Source organism: Ursus americanus, chromosome 25 (genome assembly GCF_024610735.1).
Source record: "Ursus americanus isolate L20-20 chromosome 25, mUrsAme1.1.p, whole genome shotgun sequence".
NCBI lineage: Eukaryota > Metazoa > Chordata > Mammalia > Carnivora > Ursidae > Ursus > Ursus americanus.
Window position 1 is genome coordinate 1,553,414 of NC_142151.1, and position 15,686 is coordinate 1,569,099.

The 15,686-nt window shown below is 43.2% G+C and overlaps 1 protein-coding gene across 24 annotated transcripts in view; it reads left to right on the forward strand.

Annotated features, from left to right (window-relative positions):
- The window catches only part of MICAL3 (microtubule associated monooxygenase, calponin and LIM domain containing 3), a 199,947-nt gene that overhangs the window by 92,270 nt on the left and 91,991 nt on the right, over positions 1-15,686 (forward strand). For 18 of the 24 annotated variants that reach the window (XM_087855444.1, XM_087855464.1, XM_087855447.1 and 15 more), the window contains exons 9-18: positions 333-448; positions 1,459-1,585; positions 2,566-2,662; positions 4,885-5,032; positions 7,245-7,441; positions 9,018-9,130; positions 9,220-9,282; positions 9,766-9,939; positions 11,511-11,594; positions 14,736-14,834. In XM_087855444.1, the coding sequence (XP_087711570.1) occupies positions 333-448; positions 1,459-1,585; positions 2,566-2,662; positions 4,885-5,032; positions 7,245-7,441; positions 9,018-9,130; positions 9,220-9,282; positions 9,766-9,939; positions 11,511-11,594; positions 14,736-14,834 (1,218 nt within the window). The remainder of the gene's footprint in view (positions 1-332; positions 449-1,458; positions 1,586-2,565; positions 2,663-4,884; positions 5,033-7,244; positions 7,442-9,017; positions 9,131-9,219; positions 9,283-9,765; positions 9,940-11,510; positions 11,595-14,735; positions 14,835-15,686) is intronic. The other 6 variants (XM_087855451.1, XM_087855457.1, XM_087855460.1 and 3 more) reach the window with 2 other exon arrangements.

Genomic DNA, 15,686 nt, shown 5'->3' on the forward strand with positions numbered 1-15,686 from the left:
ATGGCAGTGCTTTCTTTATAGTAGAGGCAATAGTAAGGAAGCAGTAAGAATTAGGAACAAACGTGAGTATCCCAGGTTGTAGAGCGAGTGTCTACCACATTGTGCAGCAGAGGTAGACTCCCTGCAGAAGATACACCAGGAAGTAGGGAAGTTGCTAAGTATGGATGGAAGCTCTGCAACTTTTGTGATTTGCTCCTCTGCCTTTACGAAGTGGGAAAGCCCAGTATCTGAACAGTTGCCAAAAAGTACAGTCAATAGCAAACTTTCTTTCTTAGTTTCCCTCTACTGAAAGGTAATTTATTTTAATTCTTTGTTTTCTGTCTCCTTCATAGCCTTTTTGGCCAATGGGAACAGGAATAGCCCGAGGATTTCTAGCTGCTATGGACTCAGCCTGGATGGTACGAAGTTGGTCTCTAGGAACAAGCCCCTTGGAGGTCCTAGCCGAGAGGTAATTGGAAGTAGCCAGGGGTCCCTTCCACGAGAAAACTGGGAGTGATGAGTGGTTTACTCCTCAGGCAGAGTACACGTTTTCTTCTTTCTCTCTCTCTCTTCCTTTCTTAATTAAAGATGTTTCCATATTTAAGAGAAGCAAGATATTGATTAATAAAATCATAGATATGTAAAGACTATCTAATTTAAGTGCTCTTCTTTTATTTCTTTCCAAATTAAATTTGTTACTGACAAATGGTATCTGAATCTTTGTATTCCATTAAAGAACAGTATCTGATTCCTTTAATGACAGTCACATGAACAAATATATAAACATAGTACATTAAATCTTTCTGTCCTTAAAGTAGAAAGACTTACACTAATGAAATCAGTGTGGTTGCAGGGGGCATACTAACATAAGAAAAGAAATAAGAATTGACTTCGAATTAAAAAAAAAACCCAAACTGCTTGTAAACATTTCTCAAACTTTCAAATGTCAGATATGTTGAAGCGGATCATTGCAAACGAGGTAAGAATCCTAGGATTTGTTTGCTAATAAAGAACAAATGCCTTGACCAGAAAAACTAGAGAAATACAGGATTTCCTGGGTGTAATTGGTGGTTGATAGCATTTTAAGTCTGTTACCTAAGGTATTCTGGGCAAGTTTGGTGGCAAGTTCTTTTTTCATCTGTGATTTTCTTAAAAATTAAATATTGGCCTACATGAAAAAAACAAAACAGTAAATTAGTTGCCTTTTAAATTAGAATCAGTGATTTTATCCCAGCCCACCACAGTGTACTTGCTCTTGCTACTGGTCCTTAACCAGTCCAGTGCCTGTGGAATCACTGGCGTGGTAGGAATGGGAGCAAGGGCTGATGTAGGTTTGGAGAAAAATGGTCAAGAATGAGGATTTGTCACATCCTTCAGATTATTCGGGACACTGTCAAAAAATAGGAATGTTATCAAAGGAGAGGGAGATGTGTATGGTGCTTGTCACTGCTCTGAGTAAATTGTTGTATGTTCTTACAGGGAAAGCATTTATAGGTTGCTGCCTCAGACCACCCCTGAGAATGTGAGTAAAAACTTCAGCCAATACAGCATCGACCCTGTCACCAGATACCCCAATATTAACGTCAACTTCCTCCGCCCAAGCCAGGTAAGAGCCTTCTAGTCAGTTATCTACATCTGGGCCCATTTTCAGGATGGATCAGGCCTCTGAAACACTGAAATTTGTCTATTAATACCATATACACACAGTTCTTTCATAATCCAAGTAGATGTCTCCCTGGAATGGTACCACTTTCCATCAAAAGATTGAGCAGCTAAGGGAGGGAGTTGTGGAATGACTTGCCAGAAGATCCCATTTGACCAAAGTGGTGGATCCAGGACTTTGTCGAGGGCTCCCTCATTCAAGCTGCATGTTGTAGGGGAGAGCACACTTGCTCACTACTCAGGAAACGGGACTTCTTGCATTATTTCCACCAGTCACTTTGATGTGGATGTGTCATCCCGTCTTCTCTGAACCTCAATTTCTTCATCAATAAAGTGGAGATAATAGTCCTGCTATTCACAGGACCATTGTGAGGGCAAATGAGACTGTTCACTTGAAGGAACTTTGAAAGTGAGGACGCTCTCTGCAAGTTGAAATACCATTGGTCAGTTTTCTTGCGCTGCTGAGTTATTTCTCACAACATCTGAAGCCTTACAATTGCATTAAGAATGACATTTGACAAAGCACAATAATCCCAAAGAGCCCAGCAATTTTTAGAAAGCAGCCCGTTCAACATATTTGCCGATGTACTTGTATAATTTTTTATTCACTTTCTATCTGAAGTTTATGGCTTTAAGCCTCTATGTAAGGGGCCCATGAGACCTGCTGTCAATGGGCAGTATTAATGGTCCAATAGTGACTATCAGAGGGCCCTCCTTGGCTGAGTAGCTAATTTTTAGCACAACTTTTTTACACTGATATGTATTTGTTTATATGTAACCCCACCACATTCCAGAAAGGTTTTAAAGGTCATCGTCATAACTTTTATTTGAACTTTGCCCAACCTGCTCTCTTAGGCTTTGATTTTGCTCTCAAGTGGGAATTGTTACATGGTGTTTGATTTTTCCTTCTTAACTTCCTGCCAGGTGCGCCATTTATACGATACCGGGGAGACAAGAGATATTCATCTGGAAATGGAGAACCTGGTGAATTCCCGAACTACCCCAAAGTTGACTCGCAATGGTGAGTTCTGGTAATGACCTTTTAAATGCAAGTAACCTATTCAGAGAAGTTCATACTTACTCATTGAGCTGTTAGTGCACACAGTACTGTATAAGGCAGTGGTTCTCAACCAGAGGTAAAGACCCCCAGGAGACATTTGGTAGTGCTTGCAGACATTTTTGATTGTCATGACTAGGGGAGGGTGCTGTTGGCATCCGGAGATGCTGCTAAAACCTCGTACAGTGCACAAGGTCAGCTCCCCACAACAAAGAATTGCCCAGCCAAAAATGTCAGGAACGTCAGGGCAGAACCCTCAGTCTGAGATTTTAGGAGGGTATAAAGAGAAATCAGGTACAAATGCTGTTGAGAGAGAAAGAGAGATAGAGGAAGTGAGTGCACACACACACCAACAAAGGTTTCTGGGGGAGGCTTTAGGAAAAAGCAGTGACATTTTAGCTGAGTACTACGACATTGCCAGGATACAGTTATAGAGATAAAAAGCCATTCCGTAGTTTGTGTTCACTGAAGGGCCCCTGTAGATTTTTTTAAAAGGAGAGCAACATGAATGTACCTGGTCAGCGATATGTAAGATGGAATGGAGCAGGGAAGTGCCAGAGGCAGGGCCACTGGTCAGAAATACACTGTAACAGTTAAGCTAATGGTGGTGAAGGCCTGAATCTGATGCTGTTGCTGGGGATGGACAAGGGAGTGGAGCATCGTTAGAAGAACTCTGACTTTGGAGCCAGGTGCAACTGGGTCCCAGTTTAAGCTTTGTCATTTGTGAAGTGTGTGGGCTAGAATGGGTTAATTTGTGTCTGTGAACTTTGGTTTCTCTGTCTAAAATGGGCGTAAGAAATAGCTACTTCACACTGTGGTCACAAATGGCAGCCATTTTGTCATTGTCATTATTAATTATGTGAGGGAGAGTATATTAAACAGCCAGAATCAATAGGCATTAGCAGTTTGGTTGCATGGGTCAGAGATGTTTGCAGATGGTGCTGCCACCCGTATGGACAAGAAAATGGGAGGATGAGAAGGTTTGAGTCTGTTTTGAGTTTGACATGTTATTGCAGTATCAAGGTGGATTTCACAACAGGCAGGCGGAAACATTTTCATCTTTCTCCCCTCAGGGGTCATCTACTTGAAAGCAGACAATATACCTTTGTCACTATCATTTTAGAGCCTGGAATATTGAAGTTGCCCAGTACATATTGGATTGATGGATATACAGACTTGGGAGACAGCTGAATGAAGTTAATTTCTGAAGTAAATTTCTGATTTATGATGATAACAGCAGGAGTGTTTCTCTCTGTATAGTTTTAGAATACATTTTCACCGAAAGACTTAAATGGAACAGGATTTTTATGATAGGCGGTTTTTATCTTGTTATGTTCCGAAATCACTAAATGACTTCATACACGGTTAGATATTTCCAGCTGCCAAATGTAAGAGAACAGATGTTCTTGGACACAAATAGGAGTTCAGAGATTCTTCTAAATGCTGCATGTTAGAGCTCCTTTGATGCAGTTAAGAAAAGCAGACTTATAGAAAGGCCCTTTGTGTTTAAGAAGACACAGCAGTGAGCTGGAAAACATCCAAGTATATGTGTTCACTTTTTCAAGATGTGATCATTTATAATACAGAGTGCCAATCCTGGCCTGGGGGATTGTTCCGGTCTGGGGTCCTTGGCCTTGCCAGTGTAATCCTACAGTTTCTTCATTTGCCAGATTGCTCTACGTCTTGGAATGTGTGAGAGTGGGCTTTGCTTGCTATTGGTTTAATGTGTTGCTGGAGAGAATGGACTCTTTCCTGCTCTACTCCTCCCAATACTACTTTGAAGGGAAGGAGCTTCCTCAGCGGCCAGGTGACGCTCTGAGACCTTCTGCAAGTGAGGGTGACAGCTCAGTAGATGGCGCTCTTCCATCTAAATCAGTATCCAAGAGTGCTGCAGGGACCCTGGGCTTTTGCACGAGCAGATCCAGATCATCCCTTCTGTGACTTATCATTCTGTTAGAGGGACTGGAGTTGACATCAGATCTGGGTAAACTGGTAGTTTCTCATCCACCTAAAATTTCACTGTCATGTAACTACCAGTTACATAGCTTTTTACTTTTGAAAAACAGTGACAACTATTGTGTTCCTACCTTTTGTAATTTTTCAAACTGGATATGTGTACTACAAAGAGGATCCTACATCAATGCTACCCGGTGACCACACTTCTGATCATTTTTTTGTTGTTTTAGAGTCTGTAGCTCGTTCAAGCAAACTGCTGGGTTGGTGCCAAAGGCAGACAGATGGCTATGCAGGGGTACAGGTGACAGATCTCACCATGTCTTGGAAAAGTGGACTGGCCTTATGTGCAATCATCCATAGATACCGCCCTGATCTAATGTAAGTTGCGACAAACTTTGTGTTTCATTTTGTATTCCCTCAGGACCTCAGAGTATTTTGCTATCAGATAACCAAATTTTGCACTTTTTCCTAGAATGAGATACATAGCAAGATACTTTTTTCTAGAAGGCAGTGATTAATTTCAATTTAGTTATATTTAAAACTTGTGTCAAGCATAATGTAGCTGAATCCAGCTGAGGTTTTAAAAATCACAGCACTCAGAAGGTCAAAAACTGGTTTTAACACCCACATGGGCCTATTAACATCACACAAAGGAAAACTCTGTTTATTGGCCCCAGGTTGAACTCTTTATTTTGGCCAGCTATCTTTCAAATGCTGTTGGTCATAGGAAAACCTCACTAGAACATTTGGCTGGCTAAAGGCAAATATGTCACTACCAACAAAACAGAAAACAGTGAATACTTACCCGATTTATCATGGTTCATTGGTATTATCTCTGTTAAGAATGGTGCCTTTTGTGGGGCACCTGGGTGGCTCAGTTGGTTAAGTGTCTGCCTCCAGCTCAGGTCATGATCCTGGGGTCCTGGGATTGAGCCCCGCATTGGGCTCCCTATCAGCAAGGAGTCTGCTTCTCCCTCTCCTTCTGTGCTCTCTCTCTCTCTCTAATAAATAAATAAAATCTTTTTAAAAAATTGCACCTTTTGCAGATACACTCTGCCCAGGCCCACAAGATTGAGGCCGCCTTACCCACTTATATCAGTGACACCTTCTCTTTTGGCCATTCTTTACTCACCTAAATATAGAATCAACTACAGTGACCAGTGCACCCCGATTTCCCCCATAGGCATTTGTTACCATGGAAACCAAACAAGAAGATCCAGAAACAGAAGAAAAGCCTGTTGAATTATTTTGGCTGCCTGTCCTTTTATCATTAGGGCCCAAATTTGTGCGTTTGCTTTAAGGAAACCTAAGAAACATAGTTCCTATTCATATTAGGTTATAAATTAATGAGGCAAGAGCTAGTGGAAACAGCCTCACATACAGAATGATTTAGGAATGGGAATATCTGATTTGTTTGGATAAAGATAAGTGACCTCCAGTGCTCCTGTCCCTTAGCTAATGCAGAGGTTGGTAAATGGTAAGTGAAAGTACCCCCCCCCCCCCATCAAGAAAGGACGGGAGAAGAAGAGGGAGTAGTTTGAGAAGGATTGTGATGAATGGCACAGAATGCTTTAGAAAAAGACAGGGTGGATCCGTTCTCTTCCAAAGGGAAAGCAAAAGTAGCTGAAGGGAACCTAGTGGGTGAGGTGGGGGGTGGTAGAGGGAGGGGGCACACTCCTGTTAGAATGGACTTAAGGCTGCCTGCAGAAGGTCTAGGGAGGGTCCCTGTAACACAACAGAAAGCAGTGAGGAGGTGATTTGGCACTGTTTAGACTGTAATGACTTCATTCAGGATGAGGCTGCCATGGTTTAATAGGCTTAATCTATAAGGAAAAGGCATTTAGAAACATGAAAACCTTGCTACAGAGTCAGTAGTAGGTTAACCCAAAATAAGGCCTGCCCAGTTGGTCTGAAATCACCTCTTAAAGAAGAATGCTATCAGTCTTCACTTGATTGAATGGCAAGAAGTTTGGAACCCAGCAGGAAGTGTTTGTTAATTTAAATACTTGGGAAAACTCAGGAAATTTAGCAGTGGGAAAATCTTTTGAGGAAGGTTTTGGAATTTCCCTTCAAGTGGAAGGCTGAATAAGATTTACCAGAGCTGATTTAGTGCGTCAGCAGCTTGTCTGGTCCAAGTGACACAACGAGTGATAGTCCTATGCCTTTAGAAGCAGTCTGATCTAAATAGAATATTTATCATTATTGAGCATTAGTTTAATATGTACAGATCACATGCAAGGTACGAGAGAACACGTATTAAAGATAGTTCCTATTCTTGAGCTTACCTTTTAGTAAGAAATTTATGTTGTTGGGAAAATGAGAGTAGTTCTTCAGCTTTTCCACCCTTTTTTCCTTTCTGGGTAGGTCTGTAATCATGTCTTCTCTTTGAGGATGATTTGCGTTTTCTTAGTGAAAGGGAGGAGACCAATAGGTGAGATGAATGGGTTGGCTCTCAGATTGGGGTGAGACCCCCCGCACCCTGGATTTTAGCTGAAAGACTAAGAAATGATGATGACTCCACTGGTTATGTGTTTTCTGGCCTGAGGACAAGCAGCCCTTCTTGATATGTTTTTCTCATTCTGTTTCTTAGAGATTTTGAGTCTTTGGATGAGCAAAATGTGGAGAAGAATAACCAGCTGGCCTTTGATATTGCCGAGAAGGAACTGGGCATTTCTCCCATCATGACAGGCAAAGAAATGGCCTCGGTGGGGGAGCCTGACAAGCTTTCTATGGTGATGTACCTGACTCAGTTCTATGAGATGTTCAAGGACTCACTCCCCTCCAGTGGTAAGGGCTGGTGGGCACTGGTATGGAAGGCCTCCATTTCTTCTCTGTTGTTGCCTGGCTTTTCTTTCTTTCCTTCTTTCTAACCACGTCCTTAGTCAGTAGCACCAGAAGCACACCTGCACTTACTCTGTGTTATTACTGGTTGGTTGTCCGGGTAAGGCCCTGGAACTTTGCTCCATTATTTTTTCCTTCTCGATTAGTATGTTCTCAACCATTCTTTCTTTTCCCAAATCTTTCTCATTAAATCTATAAATATGCAAAAATCATTCCTATGCAAAATGTTTTTCTTAACTCTACTACTTTCTCATCCCCTTTCTCTCAGAACCAGCCTTTTTGAAAAAGTGGTTTGTATTTAGTAAGAACCTCTGCCTCCTAAGGCCTAAACTCTGTAACACTTTGCACCCCGGCATCTGTTTTTACTGCTCTGCCAAAACTATTCTCTACAGTCATGAAGAATCACCAAGTCCACATCTTTTCTCATTTTGCATCTCTCACACACTTGGCTTTTCTGCATTATTCAGTACTAATATGATGATGTCCTTTTTCTTGAAATTCTCTCTTCTCATTGGCCTCTGTGGTCCTGTACTTGTTTGCTTCATTCTCTTTCTTCTGTAACCGTTCCTTCTCTGGCTTCTCTCTCTTCTCTAACCTTTTAGTGTTTTTCAAAGTCTTTGTTCGGCACTCAGCCTGCTGCCTCAGTCTACCAGAATGCTACCAAAAAAAAAATATTCCTTTTGTCCCTTTGAGTAAGTATATGTAATGCTTTAGAGTGTTGACCATGGTACCCAACCTGGATCTACTTCCAGTACTTCTACCTGTTTGACCTTAGGCAAGTTACTAAATTTCCTTGTGCCTCAGTTTCCCCATCCAAACACTGGATTTTATGTACATATAACATAAAACTGTGATGTGCTGTGGAGAATGTTTGGCAAACAGAAGCATTTAATACCAGCAGTATATTATTAGTTTCAATTACTTTTAAAATTACTATTGTTACTAATAAAACATTAGAACCCACAGAGTTTGTGGTTCTCTAGTATCTTCTAGCCTAGATGTGCATGGCTTTTTCTGATCAGATATGCAGTTCTTAGAACAGGAATCCACAACTCTAACACCAGTATACCTGTTTAGGGAGAGCCATCCCATTGTGTGCACCTAAGTCCCTGGTGTCTGCATGATCAAAGCCAGTGACCCAGAGCTACATACCCTTCCTCCCTTTCTCCCTCTACCTTGAAATTTTTATTAGGAAGGTGAGGCTTTAGCAGTCTCTTGTAACTAACATCATTGGCAGATTCCAACTTTTGAAAAGCGAAAATGGAGGGTTTTGTGACCGAAGTGGATTGGAAAAAAAGAATTGGTTCTGTTAACGTGAATGGAAGAGAGAAATCTCGACATCCATACCTTAGTGTGTATTTCCTTGGTGGAATTTCGTGCTTGAGTTCCTCTTGCTTTTGTCAGAGCAGATGAACCTTTAGAGCTTTCTGGGGTTCTATGAGCCACCTGCAAGGAGTGTAGTTCTGGTCAGTACTTTGAAGCCCCCTCCAGGGCTGTGCTCAGCACTGCTTCCTGTTCACAGATGCCCTGGACCTGAATGCCGAGGAGAAAGCAGTTCTTATAGCCAGCACCAAATCCCCCATCTCCTTCCTCAGCAAACTTGGACAGACCATCTCTCGGAAGCGTTCTCCCAAGGTAAATGGAAGAGGTTTTTGACCTGCTACAAACCTAAAGGCGGGGTATGGTGACTAGGATGATGCAGTCTCCCTCCTTTCTTGGTATAGGATAAAAAGGAAAAGGACTTGGATGGTGCTGGAAAGAGGAGAAAGACTAGTCAGTCGGAAGAGGTAAGAATTATCTGGGATTTGCTAGAATGGTCATACTGAATTGCCCTTTTTGGCTGAAATAAATTTCCAAATTGGTATTGCTAGATCTTTTCATATTCATTTTTATGAGAGTTTTTGTGGGCAGCTGCTTTTTCAGTGGGCTGTTGACTTTGTTCAGGGTTTTAGAGAGCATCTAAAGGCGCACACACGTGCACTAGTGCTTTCCCCTCTCTTTAGAATTTTACTTTTGGCGGGGGGTGGTGGCTTTCCTGACATAGGACAACACCAGCCCAAGTCCGAGTACCTCTTTATACTGCCCCACGCACCAAAGTCTTGCTGACTGCATCTTGACATTAGAACCTTAAGGAGAGCTGTTAAGCTTAACCTGAAGTAAAAACAGCAGCCGCCATTCCAGGCAGTGGCTATACTCCCTTCTTTGAGGGAAGGACATTTGTGGGGCGTTTCTCTAACTGAAGCTGGTTCCTGGCTGTCAATGTTTGTCAGGAGGACGCGCCCCGGGGCTACAGAGGAGGAAGGCCCACACTGGTGAGCACTCTGACAGACAGGAGGATGGATGTGGCCCTTGGCAATCAGAACAAAGTGAAGTACATGGCAACCCAGCTGCTGGCCAAATTTGAAGAGAATGCTCCCCCACAGTCCACTGGCACGAGGAGACAGGTAAACCTCACTTCATAGCTCACCCACCCACGCTTGGTCTGGCCATGTAGGAAGGAGGGATCTTCCCAGTCAAATGAAGTGGGATGGGGTGTGTCTTAGCTGAGCATTCATGCGCCCAAGACTGTGTCTGGTTTTCTCCTTGTCTGACTGTGGCAGAGAAAAGCATTTGATAAGCTCCTCCTATGCTTTCGGCACTGCTTTCTCGTCACCATTCATGTCTGAGGTGTCTATGGCAAAAATTCAGAAGAGAGATTTAAAGTTTTATATATATCTATACATATTTATATCCTCACATATGTGCAGACATATTTGAATTATAAAAGAGGTAGATGCTTATTGAGGAAGATGCTGGAGAGAATAATAAAGATAATCAAGACACTTCTAATTCTGTTAACATTTTGTTGTATTTCTTTCTAGTCTGTTTTCAGTGCATTTTTGTTTTCATAGTTGAGGTCATTTGGAATATACACTTTCTGTTCTGCTTTGTTCACGTACTTGGGGTATATTCCCATGTTGTTCCAGACCCTACAAGCATCTTCCAGTATGTGTGTACCATGCTTTTCTTAACTCTTCCTCTAGTGTTGGATGTTTTTGTTGTTGCTTTTCTTTCATGATGAAGTACAGAGATAATAAATGTTCTTGTGATAAATCTTCTTTTGTGTGTTGTGGATGGTTTTCATAGGCTATCCTTGAACTAGGTCAGGAGTTAAGAACATTTTAAAGAGTCGTCATGGATACTAACTTGAGAGTGCTAGACAGAAGCATTTGACTTGAGATGTCTTTGTTAGGTCTTGTCTCTCCTCTTGCTTATCTGAAAGTCACTAAGACTTCTTATAAGAGGAGGTGCTGGGATTTGGAGATTAACACAAGAAGTTTCTTATAAAACTTCCTAATGACCCGAGAGAACATCCAAAGGAAAGGGAGACCATCTTTTTATTCTTTCACTCTCTTCCTTCAACTTTTCCATACATATCAGCCGGTGTTCTAAGGGCTAGGGGTAAGGCGGGGTACTGACTTTGCTTGGGGTCTGGCCATAATTAACTTCTCACATTTAGCCTTTGGTTGTTAATTTTTACACTCCAGTCATATGTATTGTGGCTCATAGAGAGGAATACGGATATTCGTTGGTAGATATCTGAGGTTGCCTGGCAGCTCTGGCAGCTGAGGGATCTGCCCCATCCCCGGAGGTCTGGAATGCTCTCCATGCGAGGAAGTTTACCCCTAAGAGAAGTTTGTGTTCCTCATTTTGAGTAGAATGATTAGTTTTCTAAACCAGAATTAGTAGTTTAGGTTCAGAGCATTGAGCTAGGGAAGAGGAAAGTGAAAATTACAGCTTCTGATTTCATTTTTTCCTTTTGCATTTGCTTTTGGTTTGTGGGGTGGGGTGTTTTGTTTCCTTTGTAAATGTACCTTTCTAAGAATTAATTCTGTCTCTGCCCCCACTCCTGGCTCATAGATGTGTGTCTGTCCACCATGAGTATCTTTTTTGTGTCTTCCCCTACCTTAATGTATTTTATTTTGTTTTGTCTCCATGTCCTGTCCCCCACCCATACTTGGCCTGTGTGTCACAGCCGACACAAGAGCGTGGGGTCAGCCAGCCGTCCTGCTGCCTACCTGAGCAGGGTCGCCCTGCTCCCACTCCCCAGTGGAAACAGGTAAAGGAGCTGCCCAGGGACCAGAATGGGTGCTGGTTCCGTGGGCCTTGGCACCGTACTCATCCCTCTGAGCCAGTCAGGGCTATGGCCGACACTTTAGAATCCCAGCTCCCAGGGAGAGGAAGCTTCTGTACTCATTTGAGTAGCAGCTCTGGGGAAACGTTTAACAGACAGTACTGATAGTATTGCATGATTTGTTTAACTCCTTGGGATTTGAGTAATCAGTTGAAAGAGTAGGTGGTTAATTTGGTGTGGAAAGTAGCTGAAGCTCTGTGGGAAGTTGTGCCAGGTACCTTAGCTTCTCCAGTTTTACCACCATAACCTTTGTCCCAAGCTGACTTTTTGCTTACATGTGTCCTTGTAACTAGTGGAGGGAGAATCCTGAGCTCAGCAAGGCTGAGAATTGGAGCAGTGGAGCCTTTCGTGTTAAATAGGAAATGTTAGCCAACAAATATCGAACTATGATTTTTATTTGTTTCAGACCCTTGACAAAGATGATAATGGGCAATTTTCTTGGTGTTTTATCTCCGTTTAAAATACTCCTTGAAATTTTTCAATAAAGTTTTTACGGGATCTCCTAGAAAGCTGGTTCTAAGCAGTATTGGATAAGAAAGAAAGAAGGGGGTGGAGGGATGGCATCTGGTTGATAATAGGAAATCCATCAGAAGGATTGGGGCCTCTAACTGTATTTTCTCCCAAGTCACAGTTGAGCAAGTTCCTGCTCTAGTGAGTGCAGCCTGGATACTCTGTCTTGTGGTTTGGTATCATCTAGGACTAAGATCCTGAGAGGTCAGGCGAGCTGACCCTCGATTTCTTCCTGTGCTGTAGAGTGCCAGCTATTGCTGGGAGGTGCTAGGGAGTGGCAAGTGGATTTTATTTGAATTATATGCAGGGCAAAAGTTTCCTTTCTAACCTCTTCTAAATAATATGCTACGTTAAAGGCAGGGCCCATGAGGCTGAGCTGGAACCTGGGGAGCAATGTCCAAACTCACAACAGAAGCCAAGCTGCTTCTTTCTCTGGGTTTGGAGGAGGTCTTCTGGAAAACAAACAAATAAAACTCATTGGAAAATGCATTTTATTTTCTAACCCTTTGCCTTGAAGTCTAGGTGGAGTGTATGATTTGAAAGGTAATTTTTGGTCGAGGATCTGCTAAAGGAGAAATGAACTCTAAACTAGATTCCCCCAAATTCTAGATTCTGACAGTATTCATCAAGGTCACCTGAGATAGGAGCAATGCGGAGGGAAGTCAGTTGTAATACGTGTAGTGCACGAACAGATGACTTTAACTGGCACGTGCCCAGAGCAGCTTTGGGTTGGCTTGCCAGGAAGTCTCAAGGGTAGTGAGTGTGACCCGAGGAGCCTGGCTCAGCCAAGCCTTGTCCTGGTGAAGACTGGCACATCAGCTCATCACCTGATGGAGCTGTACTGAAGGGGCTTCAGGAGCTTGGTGTTTGTGGGCCTGCTTGTGTTTCCCATTTATGAAGCATCTGATAGCCTCTGACCTTGCGTGGTGTGCTACATGGAGACATAACAGCTAGGTTGTCATCTGGGTAATTTATGATCACAGTCAAAGAAGTGGAATATTGCTAGGCTCTACAGGCAGCAGTCAAACCTGGGTTCTGTGGAGTGGGCACCAGAGATTACAGTTGGAAAGAGTATCTGGGTAGATCTTGGTAAGAGAAAAACCATGAGCAATGAAAATCCTATTAGATCGTTGCTGTATAGAGTTGGGAATTGTAAATTTACTTGGCTGTGAAAGAACTGTAAGTCACAGTTACACGTAATTTTTCCTCAACACTAAATCAGGGATGGTATCATGATTCTTGGCCCTGTAAACTTGTCTCCTGAGAGAACAGGAACATTCTGGTGCTCCAGAAACATGGGAACAGAGGAACTCCGGTGGTGCACTGCAGTGGGCCTCTGCTGCTGACTCAGCCTGACCGAGGCCTTCTTTCGCTCCCTGTAGGAATCAGGGGCTTCCCAGCGGTACCTTACCGTGACTCACTTCTTGTTTTCCTTGAGGAGGTTTGGATGGAAGCAGGAGGGTGTGGCAAGGAATGCCATCAATGGTGGCTGAGTTGGCGCAAGGATCAGTTTTAACTTAGGTCGTGGTATGGAAGAGGGAAAATGAATAACAACTGTGCTTGCCAGTGACTTCTCTTTTTTACCTTCCTGTGTAAACGCTTTGGCTCTTCCCTCCCCACCCTTCTGCCTTTTGATCTCAGAAATGCGGCCAGCAGACAAACTCTGCACATTAACCAGCATTGGTTTGAAGTAAATTGTCATGAGAGGTTGGAACAAACAGTGGGGCTGTTTCCCCTGGCCTCACATCCTCCACAGCTTTTTCTCCCTCCCAGGCTTCCCCTGTGTGCTGCCCCACATGGTCATTCTCAGCGTGAGGAAATGCAGGGTTCCCTGTGGCCTAGAAATAAGTAATTGTTTCTTAAGTACCGAAGAGCTCTCTAAATCACAGGTTCACAGGAAAGGAATACGATGGAGAGGGGGCAAAACAGGGAAATAATCCATGGATATATACGGTGTGCGGTAGTGACAGATGTACTTATATTCTGTTTCCTGTATCTTCTTGTATTTCCCTGGTGGTTTTCCAGAACCTTTTAAGTGTGCTCGAGGGGCTGAGGAGAGGGGAGAGGGAAGCCATGGGAGGGTGTTGTCTTGGGCGGGCCCTCAGGGAGAGTGCCGCTTTGCTGCTGGTGGGTATACAGGTGACTAAGCCCTTGGGAGGCATCTCCACCCTCCCCTCGTGATGGTTGGCCTGTGTGCCCTTTGTCTCCACCTACATCCGAGCTCATTTCTTCTATCCTCAACTGCCCTGATAAAACCAACAAAGAATATATCCTTGATCCCTGGCATTTAGAAAGTGTTACACTGCGAGTTCTGCCCTCAAGACCAGCTGCAGAGATTACCCATGTGGTCTGCACTTACCAGACAGTGCCAGAATGGCCAGGAGGCCAGCCGCCCACTGATAAGCTATCCTCCCTGACCATAGAGCCATTGCAGTGGAGAATGGAGAGGCACGGGAGGGATGGCTTTGGCGAATGCTCTTAATCCTTCCAGAACCACCCTAAACGCGGCCCCTGTTTCACCAATGTTCTCTCTGTTTGTGTCCATTGGTGTAAAAGCGACGGGAAAAGGAGTGTTCTCGGACCTGCCCCAAAAAAGTGATCACACTCTCCCCTCCCCCTACTCCACCTCCCTGTGGGGCGCCTGGCAGCCAGCAGGTGATCTTCTCTGCATGTGCCATGGTTCTCGTCTCGGTCTTCCTGCCTGCTTGCCTGCCTGCCTGCCTGCCTGTGTAGGTGGCTAGGTTAGAAGCCAAATCAGGATTCCCTCTTTTCAGAGCTAACAATTAAAAAACATTAAGACCATTAGTAGCAGAAAGCAACCTTATTGCTACAAATAAACAATTCCCAATCAGACCCCAGGATAGCACATAATACATTCAAACCCTGGCTAGTTTAATCTAGCCCCACATCATAAGAAAACAACTATGCAAGCGCAGACTAGAACTATATTTGTCACAGATGCAAGGTCCAAAAGCCCTTGAGAGCAACACGTTTTTTTATAACCTCATTTAAAGCAGCCATTTTTGTCTTGCTACCCAAGGAGATATAATTTATAAGATGGGCTTTTGGAAGCCTTTTATAGGACCTCACTTTATGAGTTTAGTTCCTTCTGATTTTGAGAGCCCTGCTTCTTGCTTATCCAGCTTGTGCCAGCAAACACCTGACCTTCTTATCTACCCCACTCACACTCTAGGCAGATCGTTTGAAAAATGCTTTATAGAGCATTTAACCACAGACATGATTAAAGAGGACAACAAGCATACTTACATAAAGTATATTTATAGAATATAATTGACCTTTGTAGGATATCCCTATAAAATAAAATACTAATTTTAAAGGCAGGAACTATGGAAAGACATTTTCTCAACTAAGGTGGCCTATTTAAAAGGTGACCCCTAGTAATGTTCTGATTGTTAAAGACCCACACTGTGTTCCCGGGTCTAAGAACTGAGCCACTGTAGGTTTAGTGATTACGCTGTGCCTCGTCTCTACATAAGAACCAACACT